We start from the raw sequence: 24,318 nt of genomic DNA, 5'->3' as shown, positions 1-24,318 counted from the left end.
CTTTATGGAAAAAGGAGAAATTAGAAAATATATTCCTTTTTTTTAAAATAGTACAGTTCAGTAATGTCATTTTATATAGTTGAAGCCATATTTTAAGCATAAAACACACTACTACATACACAAACTAGTCTGTTATCCTTCAATTTGGATGTTATCACTTGCCACACATTCCCTTTTACAGTTAGGTAGTCTTTTAAAATTAGGGATACATCAGAGCTTTTACTCCCCTCATAGGTAATTAGCAAACTGGGCTCTTTTAAACCTGAAACATTCAATTTGACTTTTTTCTTCTTACAAGTTGTGCAGGACTTTGTCAGTTAACAAGGAGAACTTGAACAGAGTGCTGTTTTTACATGCAGAATATACACTTTTTTTTTTTAGCATTTCTACACTATACACAAGGAGGCATTGACTGAAAAAAGAAAAGGTTAGTATAAATGTAGTGCACTACGACAAGTCGGGAAATGAACACATATTCTGCAATGTTATATTCAAATTGTACAACCCGCCCCTGAGACTTGGATGCTGAGTGGTTTACACAAAACTACAGTGGGCATCTTCATCCAGTAAAGCATTGTGCCAGATTTTCCACAAATCTCATCGGCCAGATACATGATGAGCGAGTTGACTATTATGATCTTTCAAAAACAGAAAATGAATCTTCTCTAGTAAAATGAATCTTTTGAATCTTGCCCTCAAACATTGATCACTGTAATACATGCGTGATTCATGGCATGCATGGACTTGTCGTGGCACAAAGTAGGTTATTTGGTATAGATGCATTTCCCAGTGATGACTCTATACACGTACAAACAGCCAGGTACAGATGGGCCTAACTCACAAGAAGCCAGTGATGTAGATCAAGAATAAATTCAATCACAAACGGACCAATTACATATGGATGCTAGAAGTCCATTCACAAAGGTGATAAAAAGGAGGCATCAATCAGAGAGGAAATTCTGGAACATTTCTCTTTATCCTGCCACATCAGTCACTGAAGTGTACGGGTAAGGATCTACTACTCAACGTCCAACAGTGTCATGGTTTCCATTTCCAGGCAACAAGTGAAAACCCACTATAGACTGAATGCTTCTGTCAAAACTACAGACCATGAAGGTAAAGCTGAAAAGTTGTTTTACTAAGTCTAACTCTGGGAACATGAAACTATCTTTGAAACCCGAACGTCCACTGTGTTATTAAATTACCATACATTCATAATGGGCAGGAAGTTTACTAAAATTTACTTTGAAACTTTTCTTCACTTTAAGAATAATTTTTAATCTGACCATTAATTTAAATAACTTATAGCATATATTAATCGTTATATAATCCAACAAGACAACTCTTGATGACAGCAGAACAGATCCCTGTAATGTGAAGCTATGAAAGCAGAACCAGTAATTTCAACCATCTGCCACATAATCACCAACAGTTAAATGCCAAGCTCTTTGATAAATGTTTTGAATATAGAAGTATGGCTATAATGTAGTCCTAATGTTGAAATAAAAACAAAACAGAAGTGGGGCGGGGAAGCTATGATTCTGATTGATGTGGACGAAATGAAGATGTGTCTAGAGCTCCTCCCACCACCTGTCTGTCAGAGCTCACCAGTCCCTCATCCAGCTGATCCAGTTCACTTTGGTCCAGAAGCTCAAAGTCCTCTTCCTCAGTTGGAACTAGTGTGTCGTCAGGGATTTCCTCACCGGTGCTGCTTTCAGTCGTAATGGCCTCGTCCAGGCCCTCATCAGGCCCCAGCTCGCCTATTGTAGTAATTGTAGTCTTAGCAGTGATGTCAGTGGGTTGGGTGAAGGTCTCCAGAGGGCCCGGTGGAGTTTCAGTGGGAAGGAACTCAGCCAGGGACGGGTCCTCGCTGGCCTCACTGGAGCGCAGCAGGGCTGACAGAGTGTTCTGCACCACGGTGGAGATGGCCGTGCTGACTATTTCCTCACTCAAGGCCTCCAAGGACTGCTGTGCACCCAGGCTGACTGCATCTTCCTTCACCTCACCAACCTGCTTCCCTGCTTCTGGCTTTGCACCTAACACAGGCAACATCCCCTCCTCACCCCCTGGTGGTCTTCCATGTCCATTGAAGTGTGTGTTCACAAAGTGGAGCGGGGACGCCAAGTGCTGGACAAGCAGGCTGGCGGGGCTCAACGGTTCCACCTCTGAATGAGCACCAGCCTGGACTCCGCTTCCCTGACTGGGGCCTTGAAGAGGAAAGTTGAGCAGGTTGTGTTCCATGGATGGGAAGTCCTCGACTGAGGGGAACTCAGGGAGATCCCGCAGATAGGACTCCTCTGGTTCACTGTGGAAACTGTGCTGGTCCAAGTCTTTGGCAGAGTTGAGACAAATGAAAATTAACAGCAATATACATATAAAAGCAGTAAATCAACAAGAATAAATGTCTTTGAATGCAGAAAATGCTGAAAATGAAGATGTGTGTTAAAACACACATATTTAACTTGAAGCTTTGCTTTCAAGGAGAACTGAACACCTGGTGCTGTCAAGACATAAGATAATTTTAAGATATGTAGGATTCCCAGTATCTCCAGAGTCAAAATAATCTTAATCTTTGACCTTTCTCCCAGGAAGAAGAATAGTTCCATATAGTAAGCATCAATCAATGTAAGAACAACGGAAGTGAGTTATATTTACCTTCAGAGACATCAGTGAGTTGAGGAGTGGTGGCTCTGGACACTGAGAAGCCTCCACTCTCCAAAATGGATGCCTCCTCATCTGACAACTCTGAGTCTGTGATGGCCATTGCCAGAGCAGTAGTCTTCACATCCACCTGCACAACAAAACCACAGCGTCAGAACTACAGCACACAGATACATCACATTGATCTCTGTAGGTTCTATGTCATTCCACAGACAATGCATAGTGACAGAATAACTGGTATGACAGGTAATGAACAGACTAAGTACATCCTAGAGTTTCATGAACTGAATGTCGTGGTACCTGAAAGGTATTCTTTGAATAAAGAAAAACTATTTTTAGCTGCAGCTGAAAACAGCCAACACAGGCCAACACTATTAAATTCAAGACTAACGGGGGCACAGCACTTCATGCTACCTGTGGTGGTCTTCAAGCTGTTACGCACTCCCTAACTAAAAACTACTGGATGCAGCAGCATGATGTGGGGTTTTTTTGAGCTGTGTGTCCATACCGTTGGGGCAAAACAGGACAACTCCTCCTCACTCTCACTCTCTGTTTCAGCTCGTGGCTCATCACCCTCCTCCATTTCTTTCTTCATCTCTGGTAAAACACACACACAGACATTTTTAGAAGGTCTGCAGTGGTTTGTGCCTGAGGTTCAGTATGAAGAAATACAAAGTGGAATTCTTTCTCCTCCTTGCAAGCTTAAGTGCTGTATCAGTATTACAAGCGACAAGCATGCGTGTCACTCACTCCTCTTGTCGTGCTTGCGGTGCTCTGTATCTCCCTTCATGCTGTAGTCCAGTTTCATCAGGATTGGTTCCAAGCCCGTGTACATTCTCTGGATGAGTTCATGGTACACAACCAGTGGCCACAAAAGCACACTCAGGACTGAACAGGTGCAGACAAAAAAAAAAAAAAAAAAAAAAGGAACAGTTTTCACAAGTATTGAAACAAAACCCTCCAAATGCACACAGGGTGGATGTAATCAGAAAAGGTATAGTTTGTAATAAGCGATCACTAATGTGATCTAAGATGAGCTATGAAGAGAGACATAGTTGATGATACAAAAAAAAAACAAAAAAAACAAACACTTAATACAAAATATAAAAATAAAAACGTGGACGTGCAGAAACTCACCGATGATGTAGGAGATCATGATTCCTGGTACGTAATGTCCAACCACGGCAAGAACAAAACAGCCACTGCACATCATCACACAAAACTGGAAGCACAACAAATAAGAGAAACAAAGGTGTCAAGCTGCAAGGGGTATAAAAGGAGGAAGTGAAAATGTGGCATCTCTGCAGGTGTGAGGTCTGTCTGTGCCTGACAGAAGAAAATGTCCAAATGAGTTCTCAAAACTGCAGCACCAGCTGAGATCAGACAGTGTGAATCCTACATTAAACCACTCAGCCAAAGCATCTTTTTGGTTAGATAGAAGTAAACACAAGACTAAGCATAGATCCACACTTTACAGAATTACATTAAAGACTGTGAGCTATAGACTTTTAACAGCGTGACTCAAAGTGCCGTACCTTTCCGGGGTTCTGTCGTTTGTACTGCAGCATCTCCTGTAGATACAGACAGCAGGTCAGGTAGCTCTCAGCCAGGTGGTGGCTAAGCTCAGGAACACTCAGCAGATGCTGCTCCACCCTCATTGTTTCACTGTATGTAAATGCAGGGAGACCACGACACAATTGACACTTTTAAAGAAGAAAATCTGTGCATCATATTCAATTCAAACAGAGGCAGCACAGGATTGTGTCTTTGTGTAAGGATAAATGAAGTCATGAGACACACACAAACAGACTAAACTAGACTGGTAGCTTCAAATGTTTTACTGATACGGTATCACGTGAGGAAATAATGTTACAATCTAACACAGGCTCTTACTTTGAATTGCTTCAGGAAATGTCTCAATAGATACAAAACAAGAGTAATATCAGAAAAACAGACAACACAGTACACACCTCTGCACAGGGTGGGCCTCTGCCTGTTGAACTGCAGCAGAGGAAAAACACACAATTAGCAGGTGATCATGAAGAAAAGAGGAGTAAAGAGGATCTTTTAGAAATGCTCTTCACATATAAATAAAGGAATTGGTTTACCAGTAATGATGGGCAACTTGGGCTTCCATCTCTCCAGTAGCATGAATCCCAGCAGGGAAACAGTGAGCAGGAACAGAGGCCGCAGGGAGGTGGAGGACAGGAGCCTGTGGAGACACAAACATAAACAGCTCACAGACATACCAAGAAGCACATGTCCCTCTCGCCTCTGTCTGCTGTGGCCGGGGAAAGCATCAATCTGTCACCTGCAGCTGGTTAACAAGGCCCGGGGCCACACTCAGCGTGACATGAGTGTTTGTCAGGATTAAGCTGCCCAAAAGCAAACAGGTGTACCGCCCCAAAATAACCACGCTTGTCTATTTTGTCAGCGCAGTAATGCTTTTCCTGGCAGTGTTTGATGCATGACGCCAAATTCACCGTGCTGAAAGTGAAGTTTGAGCCGCTAGCAGGCTACTCTAGCACCAGGCTAAAGACGTGGGATTAACGTGAGCTAGTTAGCCTGGTTAGCCTGCGAGCTAACGACAAACTTCCACTGCGAGGAGCCGACAAACGTTTTCAAACACAGACTCGAGTGTTACCAGAATAAAGTGTTGAGAGTCAGCGCGACAGAAACGCTGTACAACGGCCTCTCCCACACCAGCAGCCTCTGCACCCACAGCAGCAGGGGCTCGTACTGCGATAGCCAGCCCTGAAGACGCTCCCTCAGCCGGACGAGCTCCGGGTTTCCGTCCCCGCATGCCTGTTCCGATGTCCCGGCAGGGAACAGAGCCTCCAGGCCGACCGAAGAGGAGGTAACCGAGGGACGTCTTCTGGCCTCCTCTCCGCTCTCCATGTTTTCCCCCACTTTCTTCTGTTGTTTTGGAGAGCACGGGGTGAACGGGAAGATCCTCGTCAAGTTTTACAGGCCTAAAAAGTAAAACTTCCGGCTGTGACCTTCAAAATAAAGGAAACTGCGCAAGTAATGAAAATACATATTAATACAAGGTATTATTCTGAAAAGAAGAGCTCACTAAAATAAAGAAATAAAAACGGTAACATCTAAACCTATAAACGGATAAGCAAGAAGCACATACATGGATGAACACATGAGATTTATTTGATGAATGAAAATACAAGTTTTGAAACATGAAACACTAAACATATTATAAAAACAACGTGGTTATGACTTTAAAACAAAAACAACTGTTATTGCAAGATGTGTAGACTACCCCTGTGGAAGTAAATATTAAATACTTAATTTAACAGATGCATATAGACTAGTCACTGATTAAACAAACATAACATGGTTTTCAAAGCTTAGAGACTGTGAAAACGATAGTGTTTTTAACAGACAGATTCATATTTGTTCTAATACACATTTGTCATTTTAATTAATATTTTATGCCCATCAAGATTATTTTGTTTTAAAAACAGCAGGTATTTCCGGCTTGTTTCTTGATTACTTCAGGCCCCTTTATAAACCAGACACGGATCGGAGGATGGCTCGCAAGGCCCGTCACAGATGACAAATAATGCAGTCACGTGTTTCCTTGTTTACTGTATGAGAATGGGGTTAAAGCTCAAGTGCACCACCGTGTGGTTAGACAAGCTGCTGCATGATGGTGGCATATAAGTAAAACAGTAAGCTCTCTAAAACCAGATGCACATTTAAAATACCTCACACCAAGTTCTGATACAAATATTTAATACCAAAGCAAATAGTATTGAATAAACATACATTGATCAATTTATCAAATCCAGCTGATATGGACATTGCTGGAAATGTGTAGAAATTCGTGACATGATTAAGATCATTTATTGTAGAAAATTAATTTAGCAAGTACATCAGGGAAGACATCTTCATGTAAACTGCAGCACATAGGAACCTTTTCTTTCTTGTGTAATCTTTCACTGCAATCGTGTGGCGATTTCTGGAAGACAAACGAAAGTGACTATTAATCTACTCAGCAAGTAGCATCAGAGCAAAGCAATGCAAAGCAGTCAGAGGGGTGGGGTTGTGCTGGTAAAAGCGAATGCATGTCTTGATAACAGGGGGTTGGAGAGGTTTTTCAAGGTGGCAAAGAGGCTCCAGAGCCTACCTGCCTGGGCACTTGGCCAGGACTCAAGCCTACACTGCTGGTTAAGGGGGGAAAGAGGCCCCTGTGCCCTGTGCTAGGACAAGAGAGAGGGCATCAATACCTGCAGGGGTTAAGACCAGGGCCTGCAGCAGGTCAGACAACGAGATGATGCCCTTTACCACATCAGCCCTGTCCACCAAGACCAGCCGATGAACCTGAGATATGTAAGAAAATTACAGTTATTTTCCCTGATCTTTTTATAAGAAAGAGGCAAAAATCTCTTTGAAGAAAATACCAACCTCAGCGCTGACTATACGGTCTATGATAGTTTCCAGGATTTCATCAGGATAGCACTTGATTACTCCCTCCACAAAATGTGTCCGCCTGCGAATGGCCTCCTGCATAGTTATGTCCAAATTGTGGTAAGTTTTCTGGGCTGCTAGATTCTGCCAGGGAGGAAACACAGCTAGTCCTGTTTCTGAACAAATGCAATTTGCAAGGATAATAACTTACATGGTGGCATAGAATATACACTACAAAGAGAGTAGCTCAACAAAACTGGCATGATTTCTCTATAGTACTTACAATCACATCAAATCTTGAGTAGAGGGCCACCACTTTGCCTGAAGAACAGATTGTTGGATGCTATAACAGCCATCAATACTAATAAATACAGCTTAGAGAATACATCAATTCTTAAAGTGCATACCTTGTCGGTCCACCACTGGCAACGCAGACACACGCCTTTCCACAAAAATAGACAAGGCATCATAGAGTGATGCAGTTTGCTGAACTGTGGCGATGTTCCTGAACGTTCCAATCGCAAGCTCCTGGATCTGCCTCCGAATAAACATAGGCTTGGGAACTCTTTTTCCCTGAACACATCCAAACAGCAGGAGAACACTTCATGTTACAGTCCTTTGTTTATGGCACACACAAACACCAACCTAGAAAGTAAATCTTAGTCAGTGCTTGCTCACAAATATATGAAGGAACTTGAGAATTCTTTTGTGCGTCAGAATGTGCAGGACATTTCCAGACTCTGGATCGATGATGGGGAGTCTGTGGATCTTATATTTGAGTAATGAATAGATGGCATCAAAGAGGCTAAGATGAGAGAGCAGAAGAGAACAGGAATTTCTTGCCTGGCAGAAGAGTCAGCTGGCTGGAATGTAAACTGTAAAACTGAGTCAAAGGTTTCATGGGAGGGTGCTCTGTGTGCTCACCTGGCCTCTGGAGAAATACTGACGAGGAGGGGACTGGAAAACTTTAAGTAGACATCTAGAGAGAAGAGATGGAATGCTAATGGAAATTCATGGAGATGTGTGCACAGAGATAATACCATTGATGATGTTAGTTAATTACTTTGAAATAAATCACCTCTCCATGTCTCAATCTTGTGGCTCTCCAACTCATACATTTGAACCTTTAGAGGGAAATGCACAATGTCAAGTCATGAGTCACATTAAATCAAATATTGCAACCCTGCAATGTGTCGTGTCATGTGTCAGTGATTCACAATGTGCTGTACTGCCAGCACTTAGGCAGCTCGTGTTGTAAATCTTCTAACCTTGGTTTTTATGTCTGTGGCTTAACATACAGGGGCAAATAATGATCTGTGACAAAACTCCAGAAAAGGATGTTAAACTGAGTTTCTGTCTTCACATATTCATGCTCACCATTGGGGACTTGTAATAGCAGTGGAGGATATTGATGAAGTCTGTAATAGTCAGCATACCTGTGACAAAAGATTTATGTTTCAATTTTAATAATACTAATACTTTACTGTGACAACGATAGTAATTTTTGTCTTACCTACAAATCTCTGCAGCTTGCTATCCCATAGAGGGGCAGCCCTTAAGCCATTTGCAACCAGTGCAAAAAAGGCCTTTTTCACCTTTTGAAGTAGATAAATTCAGAAGGAAAGAAACATTGTTAGTACTTCAATTTGATTTGAGATACTGGACAAATGAGAGGTTTTTAATAGCTGCAGTATTACTTGTAGTTTAGTATCAAATATGACCAGTTTACAGCTGGTTGGAATAGCATCATAGCAGCGGTGGCTCTTCATGAAATTCATGTAGACTACGGCATCTGGCTCTAGGTGGAATTCCATGTTAGAACAGCTGGTCACAGTCATAACAAAGAGCAGATATAGGCATGGACATATTCACGCATATACACACACACCTACAAATAGCAAACAAGCTTTTACAGCATAGATCCATAAACTATATTTGTACACATTCACAGAGATCTGAATATTTATGACAGTTATTGTCACCGCACCTTGTTTCTGTAGCTCCTGCTTCTTTTCTGGGAATGATACCTATAACACAGCAAGTGAACCTTTTTCAAAATAGTCAAAGTAGTTTTAAACCTAATAGACTCGTGTCCTTGGCTCCACTAGTAGCTTAAACATCACCAAAACGCATTCTCCCAGCTGTACCCTTTCCAAAGTAACATGTCACCTGTGAGGGAGAATCCATATTTCTGTTGCATGCCCATGAAAAAGTTGTTTTAAAAGCAGCAAACTCCTTGCGGTTCTGTACCCTTTCCTACGAAGCAGTTGGGTCTATATTAGGAGCGCTCTGGTGGTATGTGTAAGGCCAGGGGTGCAAGGGGAGGGGTTAAAGAAACTGGCTCTGTCTCAGGGGGAGGGACACTTCAGCTTCTGCCAGAATAAGACCCCTGCCTCCTGTCTCTGAGTAAACATAAGGTAATGACTTATTTCATGGAACGGTTAAATGCTTTATCAAGGTCCATGAATACAATATAATGTCACCTATGTCAGGAATTACGTAGCACCCACTCCTGGATACACAGAGTAAATGTCCAGGGTGCACAGTCCTAATGTACAAAAGGTATTGTTGGCTGCCGACTTGTGACAACAGTGTTTCAAAAGATTCTTCTGGACTTCACAGTCGATTAACAGTGTGCCTAAGAAGTGCATTATTTATTAGTTGTTTGTTTGTACAGATTTTTACAATATTTGCATTTAACAGCATTTACAAAATTAAAGGACTTTATGCTTCAAAGTATATCAAATGCAAACGCTTATAATTTCTCAAAGGTTCAATTACAAAGTCCTTCGGACCAGGTGTGGACATGCAGATATAAAATATAAACCAATCTTTACATTTTTTCTGGTGTTTAGGAGCTAAACTTGACAATGTGATTATCATAGTCGAATGGTCTGCAGAAAGAAATGGAGCCACATGTGCAAATTTCAGACCATAATAACAAAGAACCTGTTAACATGTTAAAATGCTCACTTGAAAAACACCAACCAGAATTTACACAAAGTCCCAGGGGCTCATCCTTTTTGCAAACCTCCCCTCTTGGGGGAACGTCTAGGTTAATTTCTTACATTTAGCCAAACATTGCTGTTACAGGAAAAAGGTTTTGACTTCTGTGTGGTCAGTGTCACACTGAGGTATGGAGATGCACTCTGCATTCAAACTGTTTTGCTCCTGAAGAAAAAAGACAGCTGGTTTCACAAATAGGAACAAAAAAAACTGTGCTGTACAAAATCAGTGCTCTGAACATGTGTATGACCAAGGTCTGATGTAAACCTTCATATGAATACATGAGAAATACATGTCACGCTAAGCAAACATGGATGTAACAATGCCCCTACATTTAAAAAACAAAAACTTACTGTGAAACTCCGATATACTGCAAAGCCTCGTCTCTTTACCTAAACAGCAAGCCACCTTAACATTACAGCCGTGATATAACAAGTCATACCCACTCATCTCAAACACCCTACTCCAGCACTTGACAGGTCTGAACTTTCAAACAGTGATTAATGTGGATTTTGAACTATGCTGTTGCATATAAGAAAAACATATTAAAGGATCTTCAAATCTGGCAATATTTTCTGTAGTAAAACAACTGAACACTAGCATTTTGCTTATGGCAAATTTATTTTGCAGTACAAAGCAAAATTCCACCCGAACTCTTTTTGCCTCTGAAATGTGATTTTGCCTTTTCACCTGTATTCTAGATATGGTAAGCTCAAAACATTACTCAAAGCAGCTGATGGGTCATGAAAACAGGGCTGGTTTCCAGAGTTTATTACTACAGGCTGAGGGCAGTGGTGTTTGCTGGTCTCTAACCAGATATGAGCAGAGCTTGTGCTTTGTCAACAGGTAACATGGACTCTGGATGACAGGGTCCCAGCTGTACAGGGGGAAACATCCCAAGGTGAGAGTTCTGACTTGGTTCCACTGCTCCAAAGAGATTGGAGAACAGCCATGGCACGTGACCCTGATGGTTATCAAAGGGACCGTGAGTTAAGAGTGATGAGGTGTTTCTTAGCCCACATTGAAGAGGAGGGAGGGTTGCAAGACAACCAGGACAGAAGTAGGAAGCAGTAGACCAGGTTTGGGAAGTTTCTACTTCAGATTTTGTTTCAGGATGTATGTGACCCATTGAGGAAAGGAAGGACCCCCAGAGACACAATACTGATGTCTGTGTGGAAGCCAATGGTGGACTTTGTCTGTGGTGTTTGCCTATTCCAAGTGCAATGGCTTGACGGTTAAGACTCTTGTTTGCCAGAATACAACCAGGGGGGCACTGGGCTGCACCAGGGTTTAGGTTACAGGCATGAAGGTGGGCTGGGCTGATCTCGACTAGAGGTGTGAACACGGACTGGTCGCTCTTGGAGAGACTCAGCTGGTGCAGCACAGCACTGGTGGCAATAAGGGCAGCCACACTGGTCAGATAGACCAGGCTGAGCATACAGGAAACCTAAAAAATAAATAAATAAATAAATGGGAGCAAATCTAATAACCGATTTTCCTTTGGAATTTTTAACTTTACTGTAGTGTTTGTTTAGCCTTAAGTTCAAAATGGAGAATAAAAACAAGATGCATAAAAAAAAAAACATGTTAAACATTCAAAGCACAAACAGACTAAGCTCCTTTAAAATGAAATGTACTTTTCACCTTCGTAAAGTGCTGGTAAATAGCTGTGAGGGCTTGACTCCATGCTGATTGTTCCAGCAGCACACAGAGGTCAGTGTAGGTGAACCAGCCACGCTTCATCCCTTGCCGCTCCGCGATGCTGGAAATACATGTTATGTTGTATTTTACAACTCTGAATCACAGTGAACATCAGTTTGCTTAAATCTTAGCAAGACCCATATATCAAAATAATGTCAATTCTTGTAAATGATTATCAAAGGTCATTGAAGTGCAGGGACAGTTACAGTCCTATACTGACACCAACCTGGTCTCCAGTTCACTCAATATATCGAAGAAGTCATTTGGCTCCGTGAAGAGGCTCCACTCCTAGAAGATGCGACACAAGGTTTGGAACAAAGAACCTGAGCCAAACATGCATGCACACAGACACAAATGGACACTTACAATAGCATTCAAGAAGTTCATCTCCAGGTTATTGACTGTTTGGACATCCAGCTTTCCAGCTGCTCCCCACTCATCATTGAAGACTTCTTCTTCCTCCCCTTCATCATACAGGTATTTGCTAGCAACCATCTAATTCAGAGTGAGAGATCAGTGCTGTATCATTATAAACCCTTTAAGGACAGAAAACACAAGCTCCGATAGGCAGCCATACAAACATCTCAAACTCCAGAGATGAGAGTTGACTACTCTAAAAATATCAGTGACACACTAAGGATGACCTCTGAACCAAACACTTACCATAGAGATCAGGAAGAGGTCAGAGGAGGAAATCTTTTGCAGGTATTCTGGGTTTCTATGTCTGAGTCTTTCTATGTAAACCAGAGCCAGCATCATGGCACACGGAGAGATGCAAGCTTCCCTGAAGCAAACAGTAGATTGGTTTTAGATGCATGACTAGCAATGCTTTATTTGTATAGTCTATGCACACGTATATGAAGCACAGTACAAACCTGGCAACATGAGAAGCATACTTCTTGTGGAGCTTTCGTATCGGGCTTGGGGCAGACTTCTGGAAGATTTCGACGGCAATGTCTGTAACCGTGCATATAGAAAGACAAAAAAAATCAATGTTATTATGGATTTAAGGCATTACTGTACATGTAAGCTCTAAGTGACAAACTCCTATGAAGTTCTACCTAAATAGTTGTTGCGTCACTAAAACCATCTTCTCCTGACAGTGGCTTATTGCTAGTCAGAAACAGCCACATCCAGTGTTTTATACATTAGTTAACTTATAATATTTAACTCACCTGTAACAGGGCAAGAGAGGGCATCTAATGAAACGTCTTTGTCCAGGCCATAATACAGTCGCTTTCTCATTCGTTCGGTCAGCTTCTGGTGTCCGGGGAGGAACTATGAACACAATAAATACAACATTAAGTTAACTGAGAGCTAAACTAGCGCGTAAAATAAAAGCAGCGGAGCTAACGTTACAGCTTAACCCATCGTTTTTTAGTTTGCACTTTTGAACGACACGCCGTTCAGCTTTAGCAGAAACATCTAGCTAGCAAGCTAAGACCACATTAGTTCTACAGCTCTAACTTTGTCTGTAACATTTTATACAGGGACGCAATATTAAATGACAGCTAACTTAGCTAGCTGGCTGACTTAGCTAATGCGCCTAGCGTTAGCTTCCGTAGCGTAAATTTGTTGACCTACCGTGAACTCCTGGAAGTCCGAAAACTGAAATGTACTTTCGTTAAACAAAGCGTCGAAATCCATATTTACTGTGTATTAAACATTACTCAAGTTAATTCCAGAGAAAACGACTGCTTGGCCTGGTAAAGCCCAGCTAGTAACACGCCCTGACCAGGAACAGTCAGTGACGATTGAAGCGCTTAGCTGTTTTTTTTTCCAGGCACAGCAGCTGCGTTCTGATTGGCTGTGACGGTGTTTTGTCGAGAGATGCTACCTTGTCGAGTGGTACCCGTTTTAGCCCCACCCCGTGGAAACAGATACGGGAGCGCGCGTTTAGGATTACATGAGATGTGCTCGTACCACTGAGGTTCCACGAAAATAAAATCACAAATAGAGTTTGTTTTTGTCAGTGAAATGCAAAGAAACACAGCAAAACCAATGACTGATTATTTTCTACATTATTTACATTATTAAAACATTTTCTTGGGTGTTTTGTGCGAAGATCTTTTCACTTTAAATGGTAGATTGCTATTACTAACAATTTGTTTTGGAGCAGTGTTTTGGAGAAAGTTTGTACATATTTAAGTTTGGTTTTACTGTAAGACTATATATTCCATAATTTCCTCAAAAACACCTTAAGTGGCACTAGTATTATTTACTTTACCTTTATAACGTCATGCTGTATTTTTAAAATGCAGTTACATAATTTGGCCAACAGAGGGCTCCACTGTACACTTCAGTCAATTTGCTAAGGGTTTTGCATGTCATGGGTTTCAATTCAATTTACTGATTAGAAAAGGTCAGAAAAAACAAACTAACACAAATTAATATCACTCATCTTTAATTACAACTTCATCAGAGCAAAGGGAACACATCCTGACAGCTGAGATTGTCACTTTCAGATACTGTTTGTATTACTACTGCCCCAGCTATTGTGGGTGATGTTATATTTTTTCATGCAGAAAAAAAAAAAGATTAGCCAGTTGAAAACAGATTTAAAACATACGATTGTCATATTTTACTTGAAAATTAAAAAAATGGAAGGATCAGACAATCAACATATATATAACCAACCCACGATCATTCATACTTTATCATCTATGGCATCATTATCCCCTGAGTACAAGATGTAGTGCTGAGGCTGAGATTAGCACTATTTGTTCTCCTATTCTTGCAACTTTCCCTTTTTTATCTTTGCACTAGGAAAAGAAAACAGCATATATGACAATAAAAAAAAGGCAAAAATATGCTCCAAAAAATGTTCACGTGCTAGAACACTCAGCATGTCATGTGATGAAGGCACGAGACTATATACATTCCTTTTATTCTTTAGCTTTGTAGTCAGTGTCTTGTTTCAACTTAAAAAAAAAAAAAAAAAAAAGTGTCTACATCTATTATTTGTGATAATGATTAGACTATCACACACAAAATATAAACTTAAATAAATGTCTCTTAGATACATTTGAACTGAGTGTTTGTAACTGCTGAGCTTTACTAAGACACTTTACCTCACTTTCATAACCAGCTATCACACATTAACTAAAAAAAAAAAAAAAAACCTTTAAAAATAAATATGTTAATCTAGCTGAGTGTACCATCACATTGAAACCATCTATTCAGTTTTCACAATTAATAGGGAAATTCAAATGTAGAGTTCTTTAAAAACAAAAGAAATCAGATATTCAGTGGCCATGGTGGCCTGAAGAGGTTGATGGTGGCTGCAGCTTCTCAGATTTGCGATCTTTGGCTTCTGTGTCTGACGAGGAATCCAAGTCCTGGCTCTGCTGTTGCTTCAGCCACATGTCTGCATACAGGCCTCCCTTGAGTAGCAATTCCTCATGTCTTGATTAGAGAGAAAGAGTCACTTATTCAGTAAACAAGAGTGTGTATTGCACAGTGGATAGCATGTAATTCAGAGCTAGAGGTTAATAAAACACACTCACTGTCCTCGTTCAGCAATCTGGCCATCCCTGACCACCAGAATCTGATCTGCTCCAATTATGGTGGACAACCTACAGTATAAGTGGAAACCAGGACAAACAGAAGAGACTTAACTTCTTAAATAAAGATAACAGAAACAAAAATGCATCACAAAGAAAAAACAAATCTAGAGTATCTGCATCTCTTACCTATGAGCAACAACAACTGTAGTCCGGTTGGCACAGACTTTGGCTAAAGAGGCCTGAATGTTGCGTTCTGTTTGTGTGTCTAGTGCTGATGTGGCCTACAGAGAGACAGCACATTATACAACTGCATCTCTGGATTTCAACATTTACTGCAGAATAATAGTGAAACGAGTTATGCAAGGTTTGTGAAAGGATTTAAATTAAGTGAATATCAACATGCAAGCTGAGGAAAAAAAAAAAAAAAAAACACGACATGGTTGTTCTCCAGAACTTCATCATTAGGATTCAACATCCATCTGCTTGTCCATTTAAATACCACTGCACCTCTTCTAAAAATCACACCTCATCCAGCAGGATGATCTGTGGTGCTTTCAGGATAGTTCTGGCAATGGCCACCCTCTGCTTCTCTCCTCCACTCAGCTTCAGACCTCTTTCACCCACCTGCGTATCATAACCTGCCAGAGAAAAAAAAAGAAAAAAAAGATAGGTGATTTAAAAAAGAAATCTGACTATAGGACATCTTACAGCTGCTCTCTAGGACTCAGACAAACCCTGGCAGCTGATCAACAGGATTTGGATTCTTCATATTACTTTGAATATCTGCTACATACAGTACTGGAAGTATGAGCCAGAAAGAAAAAAATACCATCAGGAAAGGCCATGATTTTATCATGGATATCAGCAGCTATGGCTGCTTCCTCCACTTCTAGATCACTGGCAGAGATGCGACCGTAGCGAATATTATCCCGGATGGTGTCGTTAAAAAGCACAGTATCCTGGGGAACCACGCCGATGTGAGCTCGTAGAGACGTCTGCTTCACCTGAGCAGAGCCAATGAAAACAGGGTAATTACAAGTCCACAGTGTGCCTGTAAATGTTCAGTCACAAAATGCTAGACACACTGTAACTTCTGCTTTCATTGCTCTTGGTAATCTCAGGAGCAACATAACAAGGGGCATATTTATGCATAAGCAGCTGAAGTACTTCATTGCACTAATGCATTTAGCTCTGGGTGCATATTATTAAGCTGTCCTTGTCATATAATGTAAAGCTTAAAATTTTAATTCATGCATCATGGAGGCACTATTTAAACTAATGTAATGTTTGTGGCCATATTTGTAATGTTCTTAAATCTATCACAGATTAAAAAGGTAGTTTTTAATTGTAGAGATAATGAATTGTACTGGTATATATGTGTTCATGTCACTAGTTTCACTCTGAATATATGCACATTGTACCAATTTGCATTTGTTTTTCGCAACATATATTCATGTTATTACTCTCCGTCTCACTTTTGATATATCTTGGCCGTCGATGCGAATGCAGCCTCCCTGGACGTCATAGAAACGGAAGATCAGTCGAATGATGGTGCTCTTTCCAGACCCTGATGGCCCAACCTGTGGAGAATATCAGCAAATAACTACACAGCTTCAATGGCGACTATAGTTACAGTGACCACAGGCCTGACACTTACCAAGGCAACTGTCTGTCCAGGCAGTACAGTGAAGGAAACATCCTTAAGAATCTCCTTGCTGTAAAAGATGTACAAATTTAACCTTTTAAAACTCAAAATGTTCTGTACTTAAACTTAGTTGATAACCACAGTTAGTTGTTCCTATCCTATGAAAAAAAAACTATGAACAAACCCATTTGTGTAGCTGAAGTAAACATTCTCAAATTCCACTTTTCCCTGTTTGTATAGAAGACTTCCTGCATTCACTTCATCCTTCACCTGCACAGGGAAACAAATACAGCCAATTCCAAAGTGTGGATAATAGATTACTGACAGTGAAAACCTGGATGTGTCAGTTTCAAACGTACCTCTTCCTCCTCTTCAAAAAGTTTGAACATGCTCTCCATGTCGATGAAAGAGTTCTGGATCATTCTACAATAAAAAAGGCAGCAGTTTAAAACAAGAAAACCTTTCCCACGCTATAAACCACAATGCATCTCCTCCTCTTCTTACCTGTAGTAGGTTCCAAACCAGTTGAGAGGGGTGTACAGCTGGATAATGTAAGTACCAAAGAGAACAAAATCTCCAACCTAGAATCAGAAGATTTTTTACAAGACAGTATCACTATTTTTTGTTTTCATCGGTAAAATATTTTTGAACTAATTGTCACTTCCACTTTCACTAAGGACATGTTGATGTGACCAGTACCTGGAACTTTCCTTCAGTCACAAAATAGGCACAGAGCAGGGAGCCGGCCAACAGGCCTGATCCGATGATCAAGTTCTGTGTCTGGTTGAGCAAGGCCAGGGATGCTTGGGTCTTCCACTCTGACGCCTAGAAACAGAGGGAGCAAAGATCTTTTATTTTCAGGCCAGTTAAAAAAAAAAATTTAGTGATAGATATTTAAATTCAGATGTAATTTCACTAAAATAATCTTCCAGTTTTACAACAATAATTCCCTGTTCGTGGCTTCATACCCTGCTTGATACACACCAGCTCTAAATCAACCTACAGCTGCAGCGAAGTCTGTATTCTCTAAAACATATATAGTTGCAAAAAACATTTAATTGGCTGTTTTTATAATTAAATACCTTTGACTTACCTGATATTTTAAGATGGCATCCTCAAAACGACTGACCTCATAGTTCTCTGCATTGTAGTATTTGACCTATTAAACAGAAAATTGAAATGATGGTGGAGTTTCAGGTTTGACATCTTAGAGAGTCTTGGAATCAAAGATCAAAATGTTTGATGTACCGTCTCAAAGTTTAACAAGGAGTCCACAGCTTTGGACTTGGCAAGGTTGTCCTGCTGATTCATGTCTCGCCTGTACTTGGTCCTCCATTCAGTGATGATGATGGTGAGGGCTGGAGGAAAAATAAACAATCAGAAACCTCGGAAGGAATATTCAAACAATATAGTGGAACAGTGAATAGTAATGGTTCAACATGTACTACTTACTGAGGTACAGTGTCATACAGATGAAGACAATAAGGCCAAACCAGGCATTGAAATAAGTGATGAAGTAGATGATAGAAATGACAATATCAGCAATGGTTGGGAAGATGCTGAACACTATGTAGCTATGGAGAAAAAAGGACAGATAAGTAAAGTCTTTAATCAAACTGCTCATTTAATTTTCCAATGCTTTTACAATCCTCCAGCACATCCAGCATCGTCTTACCTGAGCAGGCTGTTAATGGACGAAGTGCCACGGTCGATGCTTCTCAGCACTTCACCAGTTTTGCGGCCCAGATGCCAGCGCAGGGAGAGGGAGTGCAAGTGAGCAAACAAACGCACCTGAACCACACGGTTAGTGAACTGCTGCACCCGGATCCACAGGAAAGAGCGCATGTTACTGACAAACCCAGAGGCACCTGAGAACAGGCAAAATATGGATGAAAGTCACAAACCTAATCGCTATAGTCATGTGATGTGTGACGGCAAGCAGACAATCAATGGGTGGTTAAATGATCTATCCAGGACATAAAGTATTACCTGCCCCTCCGCCCTGCAGGAACTTGAGTAGCACATAAATACACACAGTAGTGGCCACAGTATGCCAGCTGCTGCCATCAGTCAGTTCATTCACTGAGGGGAGAAAGACATAAAGGTAAAGATGGGGTCTGGCTCAAAGATAAGGAAGATGAACAAACTGATAAACAAGACAGGTAAAATTTTCAAGTTGTTCTCTGTCATTAAGATATTTTATATTCATCTCCATGTCCTCCAGAAGCTCAGTGACATCAGGAGATGGATGCCTCAATTTCATGGCATCACACATCCTGAGGAACAGTGCATGCTGAACTTGATGAGTCTCTGCACAAGCCACCAGGTGTATATTCAACACTATCTGTTTGGTGAGTTTTATGTGACTCTTGAAGCCTGCGACCTGTGGCTCAAAATGAATAAACACTAGAGCTCTATTGGCCTGTGGCTCAGGCTACTTGTAACAACCGCAACAGGCCATGTAACTTGTGAAGTATCTCTGAAATAAATTTACATCTACAGGGCAAGGTAAAAAGATATTTCACCTACCGATATTCTTGTAGTAAATGGGCACAAACACATTAATAACCCTCTCAACTCCCAGCAGCCCCAAACAGAAGAGAACAAGCAGCTGCAGGAAGATGTTGTGTCTTGGCCACATGTAGGGAACAAGCAGACGCACTTTCTTTCTGAAGCCCTGCCAGGTTGACTGGCTGTCTTCAGTTCTGCCCAACAGACTCTGGGATAGAGAAACACACTAAATATCTGACACAGCATCGTATAAAAGCAGAATCAAGTGTATACTTGAGAACGGAGATACTGATATCAAATAGAAATGTCACAGGTTTTACTGATGTGCGTTAAACAAGGTGTAAAAAAAAGGTAGTATAGCCTTCAAATCAGAAGGGGAAAACTTCAAGGTGGTATTTACGTATCATTACCTGTCCAGAGTTCTCTACATCCCGCTCATCTTCGTTTATCAGTAGCATGTATGGTCTACGTGGTAGTCCGGGAGCTTTGAGACCAATGAAAAACAGCAGCCCGGTGCCAATGTAACGCATCAGCCACAGGGCAAACAGCACCTGAGAGGTTCATAGATAATTACAAACAGATTAATATGGGCACTGCATTGCAGTTAAACAGCATGTAACAGGGGGAGCTGTAAATTTAATGCTTATAACACAGCTGCACATGGGAAGATGACTAAACTGAGGTCTGCATTAGATGTGTCCTTTATTAAAATAGAGGATAACAATGCATTTGAGTTACTTAGATTAATACATAATTGTACAAGTTTATTTAATAAATGGGATAATGCTTTTCTTAAGCTCATTTTGAAAAGGGGGGCTTTAGACTAGAGAGCCACTGCATATTTCATATTAAGAACAAAACAAACGATACAAATAAATGACAAAAACGTCGAGTCATGCTGAGAATTATAGTTGGAACTACTATAGTGGTGTGGGAGGGGAGAGATTCTATCTTAAGATTTGAGCAGTTGTCTGGGATCTGTAAATCAGATAAGGCAATGACTCAGCAAAAAAAACAACTTTGTGCACATTTATGTTGGTGTTGACATATTTTGTAGGGCCCAGCTTGTCAAGACAGACTATAAAGCTTTGAGCATAGTTAACTAAAGAGACACACTTAAAATACACACATAAAGGCAACCACTATCAGCACATTTCTGGATTAAGATTAGATAAATAAAATCAGTTAAACCTAATCCTGAACAAATGGGAACACAAACACAAGGACAACAGTAAAGCAATGCACATGACCTGGATGCAGTGTGCTGTACACAAGAACCAACAGAAACCTGAAGTGTGCTGCTAAAGAACAAATACTGCTAAGTTTGTCTTCTTTGAGTCAGTTTTTAAAATTATGGTTAGAAAATGCAACATTGCTTCCTCTCTCACCTGTTGTTGATTGTTCTCCAGGCCCCACCACCAGTGAGGACTGTACCAGGAGACAAAAGCCAGGTTCTCAGCTGAAAAAGCGATAGCCCAGAACAGCAGCAGGACCGTGCTATGACCCCTTGTTCGGTCCATCACTAGGACCCTTCGTCTCTCCACTGTCAGCAGGGCTATAGCCCAGGCCCAGGCCAATACAGAGAAGCAGCCATACAACACCACATAGCCCGGGAGCTCACCTCCACTGGCAGCCTGCCACACTAGCCCACCCAGAAACTGGACCAGGAGAAGGACGGAGATGGCCTGTTGGAAAACGTACAGGCGGGAACGGGGCATGAACTTGGGTTCCATTGCTGTGCCATATTTCTGATAGAATATGCAGTGGATGGTGCCGAGGAAGAAGGCGATGGTCAGCAGGATGGTGGGGACCAGCGTGAAGTAGAAGCAGGGGGAGATGCCTTCATCCACCCAGGTGTGAGAGATGGAGGAATTGGCTTCGCAGTAGCTCTGCATAAACACCATGGCTGCAGCTGGGGAGAGAGAATTAAGTTAATTAGAGACCAAAACAGACAGATAAACCACTAAGTGCAGAAGTGTAGGCTTCTGGAAGGCAACTCAGAAGTATTAAGTGCATAACCAATCGATGTAAGTTCACTTTTTTTGCCAGAAGCTATTTGTAACAAGAATTAGAGTATAGACGAGTAGTAATGACTTTTTATTTATTTTTTGATTGGTTCTTGTTTGTGGTTGAATTTAATATGAAGCTTCTGCTGCAATTTGTGTAAAAATGTCTTTTCTGTCTGTGTGTCTGTGTGTTTTCATATATATTTAAACTGAAATTTGGGATGTGCTGCCTACGCCCTATGTAATTGCCCCGTGTGGGATTAATAAAGTAGTAAACAAACCAAAACTATCTTACAGACTCTACAACACTAACTTATATAACGCTGTGAACTTCAAGCAGCTGGTTATAAACCGTCACCCCGCCCAGACACCTTCAGCACAACATGCAAAAAGCTTCAACCCCATTAAATAAATAAATAAATAAAACAGCTTAATCTTTAACATTTACCTATTTGTCCAGGCGGCGGCTGTCCACTTCAACGTCAGTAATAGGACGTTAGCTACCCCTGAGGAGCTAACGTTAGCACGTCTGCTAAAAACAATTAGCTGGAAACCAGCTGAGCTAGTCGGCTAACGTTACACCGGGTTATAGCACAAACGACAGCTTGTAATGTGTGTGAGTCTCCCATCGCTGTCACCAACCCCGAGTAGCTACATGCGCTGCTAAGTGTCCTTGTAGCGTGTGAAGGAACAGCGACCCATGACTCAGCACCTCTGTGCTGCTGCTCGTCGAATACTGTTGCTGAGTCATGGTATCAGGAAAGATCCAGTGACGAAGAAGAGGAAAACCGGAAGGAAGCATTTTCTTATCAACAAAACAAAACAAACAAAAATTACATCTCTCTCATGACTGAACGTATTTTTGTTACTTTTGGTTTTTTTGCTTAAGGCACGGTTTATTCTGAAAACAGAAAAACAGAATTTTCTTTAAGAAAATCTGTTTCTGCGACATTAAACTCAATAAACCTTAAAAACGGTGGCAGGTGTGTTGTATTTAAGTCATATGTATAAGCAGCTTTATTAACAAAGTGGAGATTTTAACTACCTTTGGTTAATTGTAACAGCAAAAAGTATTATGAAAAGTAACAGGGCTCTATTGTAAAAGATTATACTAACCTCATTTGGCTTCTTCTCTGGGGAAATTGTGCAACTGTATCTGTCAAATATGTCAAAAAAGTACCATATTTCCTTTAGTACGAGTACAAAATTATCTAAAATTGTAAATAACAACTGTTTTTTACCACAATACTTAAATAGATTGGTTATGTTCAATTTCTGCAACACTGCATTACTTTCAGTTTACATTAACATTACAAACTAGGTATTATTGCTGATGTATCTTTGATTGACAGATATCTGTAATGTCATAGATGTTTAGGATCCTACACAGTTAATTATATGAAATCTTTTACCAAAGTGGGAAAAATGTGAGTTTGCAATGTAACAAAATGATCACTAGATGGCACTAAATACAAAGGTGTAATGACAAGGAACCATTTTGTAGTCTAGAAAACCTCTAATCCCATATTCACAGGTGGGGAGGATAAAGTACTCCTGGAGGAGATGCAACATGGTAACAATGTGCAGCATGTTATTAATGGCTAAGGGGATCTCATTTTACTGCTATATTAAGGCCAGTGAATGAGTGATTAATCACATTATATTAGTATACCCCAAGTGTGCTACTACTACTGAAAAGAGCAATTTTCAAGTCAAAGGAACATAAAAAACACTATATTTCAGTGATGAGGGGGTTTAAGTTAAAAGCTTTTCACATCAAACTGTAAATTTAGGGTTTAGAAAGAAGGGAAGTAACTCAAAAAGCCAGCTGTCGCATCTGTCCTTCATCTGAGGATGGATAAAGACTCTTCAGCAGATGTGTGTATGCATTTGCAGGTGAAAGAAGAAAAAGAGGAAGTATATCCAGATGGAGTGTGCATAAGAAAGAGAGAAAAGAGTCTTGTGTGAGCTCACACTCACTCTCTCTCTCTCTATTACACACACACAGCAGAGACTGGGATGGGAAAAGAAAAGGGGTAAATCTTATCATTTAGAACCTTCACAATGGGCATAAAGAGCTGCTAATCTGCTTCATCTCCCCACTTCTTTTGTGTGAGTGGAAATGGACCTTCTGTCCATCAGCTGCTTGTCACCCTGCTCTTTTGTCCCTGAGTGGATGTGATGGCCTGCCCATCACACCCCTCATCTCTCGCCCCTTTTGTGGGCACCTCTACCTCAGCATACAGAGTCAGCTGGAGCCTTATAAGTCCTTTAGGTGTGTCTTTTCTTTTATTCAGTCCCACCTTTTCTCCCATTCTCCTTCATGCTTCTTTGTTCACTTGAAGCCGCCTGACACATATGAATGGTAACAGGCAGGGATAAGACGGATGTGTATGCCAATCTAAGCCGTTGATTTAGTGAGAAGAGAGTATAGGTGTTGAAAACACTATGTCCAATCTCATTAGTACTAAGGGTGATCAATAAAGCTTTTGGTTCTGCCAAATGTACTATTCACTGAAGGATTGGACTTTGTGAATTCAATTCCTACATAAAGCTCACTGGTGGACGACTTCTGCTACCTTTATTCACTAATCACTCATGCTCTATTGTGTAGCAGAGTGAAAGCCAAGTGTGTAGACAGGCTCATATAGATATGGGCTTTCAAGCATCTACCGTTGCTTCAGTGCTTTTGTGCACACTGGACTTCCACCAACTTGTATTTTCTATCCAAAAAAGGTTTTTCACTTCCAGAGCGGCAATAATTAATCTGATTTTTCAATGTGGATAAATAAACAGAATAAATTACAGGTACCTCTATGTTAGGGTAGCTCATATGTTATTTAGATATTTGAGAGCT

General features: G+C 40.9%; 4 protein-coding genes across 7 annotated transcripts; all 4 read right to left on the bottom strand.

The window, feature by feature from the left end:
* Window positions 1–36: 36 nt before the first annotated feature.
* retreg2 (reticulophagy regulator family member 2) lies at window positions 37–5,623 on the bottom strand. The gene is made up of 9 exons (XM_026301879.1): window positions 5,306–5,623; window positions 4,770–4,873; window positions 4,632–4,662; window positions 4,197–4,326; window positions 3,799–3,883; window positions 3,412–3,549; window positions 3,170–3,258; window positions 2,656–2,791; window positions 37–2,330 (listed from the first exon to the last, which is right to left on the bottom strand). The coding sequence occupies exons 1-9, from the start codon at window positions 5,557–5,559 to the stop codon at window positions 1,534–1,536; spliced, it is 1,764 nt and encodes a 587-aa protein (XP_026157664.1). The 5' UTR covers window positions 5,560–5,623; the 3' UTR covers window positions 37–1,533.
* A 771-nt stretch (window positions 5,624–6,394) lies between these two features.
* Window positions 6,395–9,378, bottom strand: prkag3a (protein kinase, AMP-activated, gamma 3a non-catalytic subunit). Of its 3 annotated transcripts, none has more exons than XM_026301907.1 (13): window positions 9,256–9,378; window positions 9,074–9,113; window positions 8,784–8,910; window positions 8,600–8,681; window positions 8,464–8,522; window positions 8,150–8,210; window positions 8,011–8,065; window positions 7,765–7,891; window positions 7,494–7,659; window positions 7,370–7,407; window positions 7,084–7,230; window positions 6,906–6,999; window positions 6,395–6,637 (listed from the first exon to the last, which is right to left on the bottom strand). In XM_026301907.1, exons 1-13 carry the CDS (start codon window positions 9,290–9,292, stop codon window positions 6,615–6,617), a joined length of 1,056 nt encoding a protein of 351 aa, XP_026157692.1. In that variant the 5' UTR covers window positions 9,293–9,378; the 3' UTR covers window positions 6,395–6,614. The 3 variants fall into 3 exon arrangements, with proteins under 3 accessions (XP_026157692.1, XP_026157691.1, XP_026157693.1); XM_026301906.1 differs by having other exon boundaries at window positions 8,011–8,086; window positions 8,165–8,210; XM_026301908.1 differs by having other exon boundaries at window positions 8,165–8,210.
* Window positions 9,379–10,122: 744 nt separating this feature from the next.
* Window positions 10,123–13,580, bottom strand: cnppd1 (cyclin Pas1/PHO80 domain containing 1). The gene is made up of 8 exons (XM_026301886.2): window positions 13,378–13,580; window positions 12,969–13,071; window positions 12,669–12,750; window positions 12,457–12,577; window positions 12,160–12,288; window positions 12,020–12,081; window positions 11,737–11,854; window positions 10,123–11,539 (listed from the first exon to the last, which is right to left on the bottom strand). Exons 1-8 carry the CDS (start codon window positions 13,438–13,440, stop codon window positions 10,901–10,903), a joined length of 1,317 nt encoding a protein of 438 aa, XP_026157671.1. The 5' UTR covers window positions 13,441–13,580; the 3' UTR covers window positions 10,123–10,900.
* Window positions 13,581–14,180: 600 nt separating this feature from the next.
* Window positions 14,181–22,208, bottom strand: abcb6a (ATP binding cassette subfamily B member 6 (LAN blood group) a). Of its 2 annotated transcripts, XM_026301877.1 has the most exons (20): window positions 21,910–22,208; window positions 20,844–21,367; window positions 19,866–20,006; window positions 19,474–19,663; window positions 18,934–19,026; window positions 18,620–18,812; window positions 18,397–18,518; window positions 18,193–18,302; window positions 18,038–18,103; window positions 17,644–17,769; window positions 17,449–17,525; window positions 17,304–17,367; window positions 17,129–17,214; window positions 16,957–17,014; window positions 16,775–16,879; window positions 16,129–16,303; window positions 15,825–15,937; window positions 15,486–15,580; window positions 15,300–15,368; window positions 14,181–15,198 (listed from the first exon to the last, which is right to left on the bottom strand). In XM_026301877.1, exons 2-20 carry the CDS (start codon window positions 21,357–21,359, stop codon window positions 15,039–15,041), a joined length of 2,559 nt encoding a protein of 852 aa, XP_026157662.1. In that variant the 5' UTR covers window positions 21,360–21,367; window positions 21,910–22,208; the 3' UTR covers window positions 14,181–15,038. The 2 variants fall into 2 exon arrangements, 1 of the variants encoding a protein (XP_026157662.1); XR_003295417.1 differs by lacking the exon at window positions 14,181–15,198 and having other exon boundaries at window positions 15,332–15,368; window positions 15,807–15,937.
* Between the last annotated feature and the right edge of the window lie 2,110 nt (window positions 22,209–24,318).

Source organism: Mastacembelus armatus, chromosome 2, assembly GCF_900324485.2.
Source record: "Mastacembelus armatus chromosome 2, fMasArm1.2, whole genome shotgun sequence".
Taxonomy (NCBI): Eukaryota; Metazoa; Chordata; class Actinopteri; order Synbranchiformes; family Mastacembelidae; genus Mastacembelus; species Mastacembelus armatus.
This window is presented reverse-complemented; position numbering and strand designations above follow the sequence as displayed.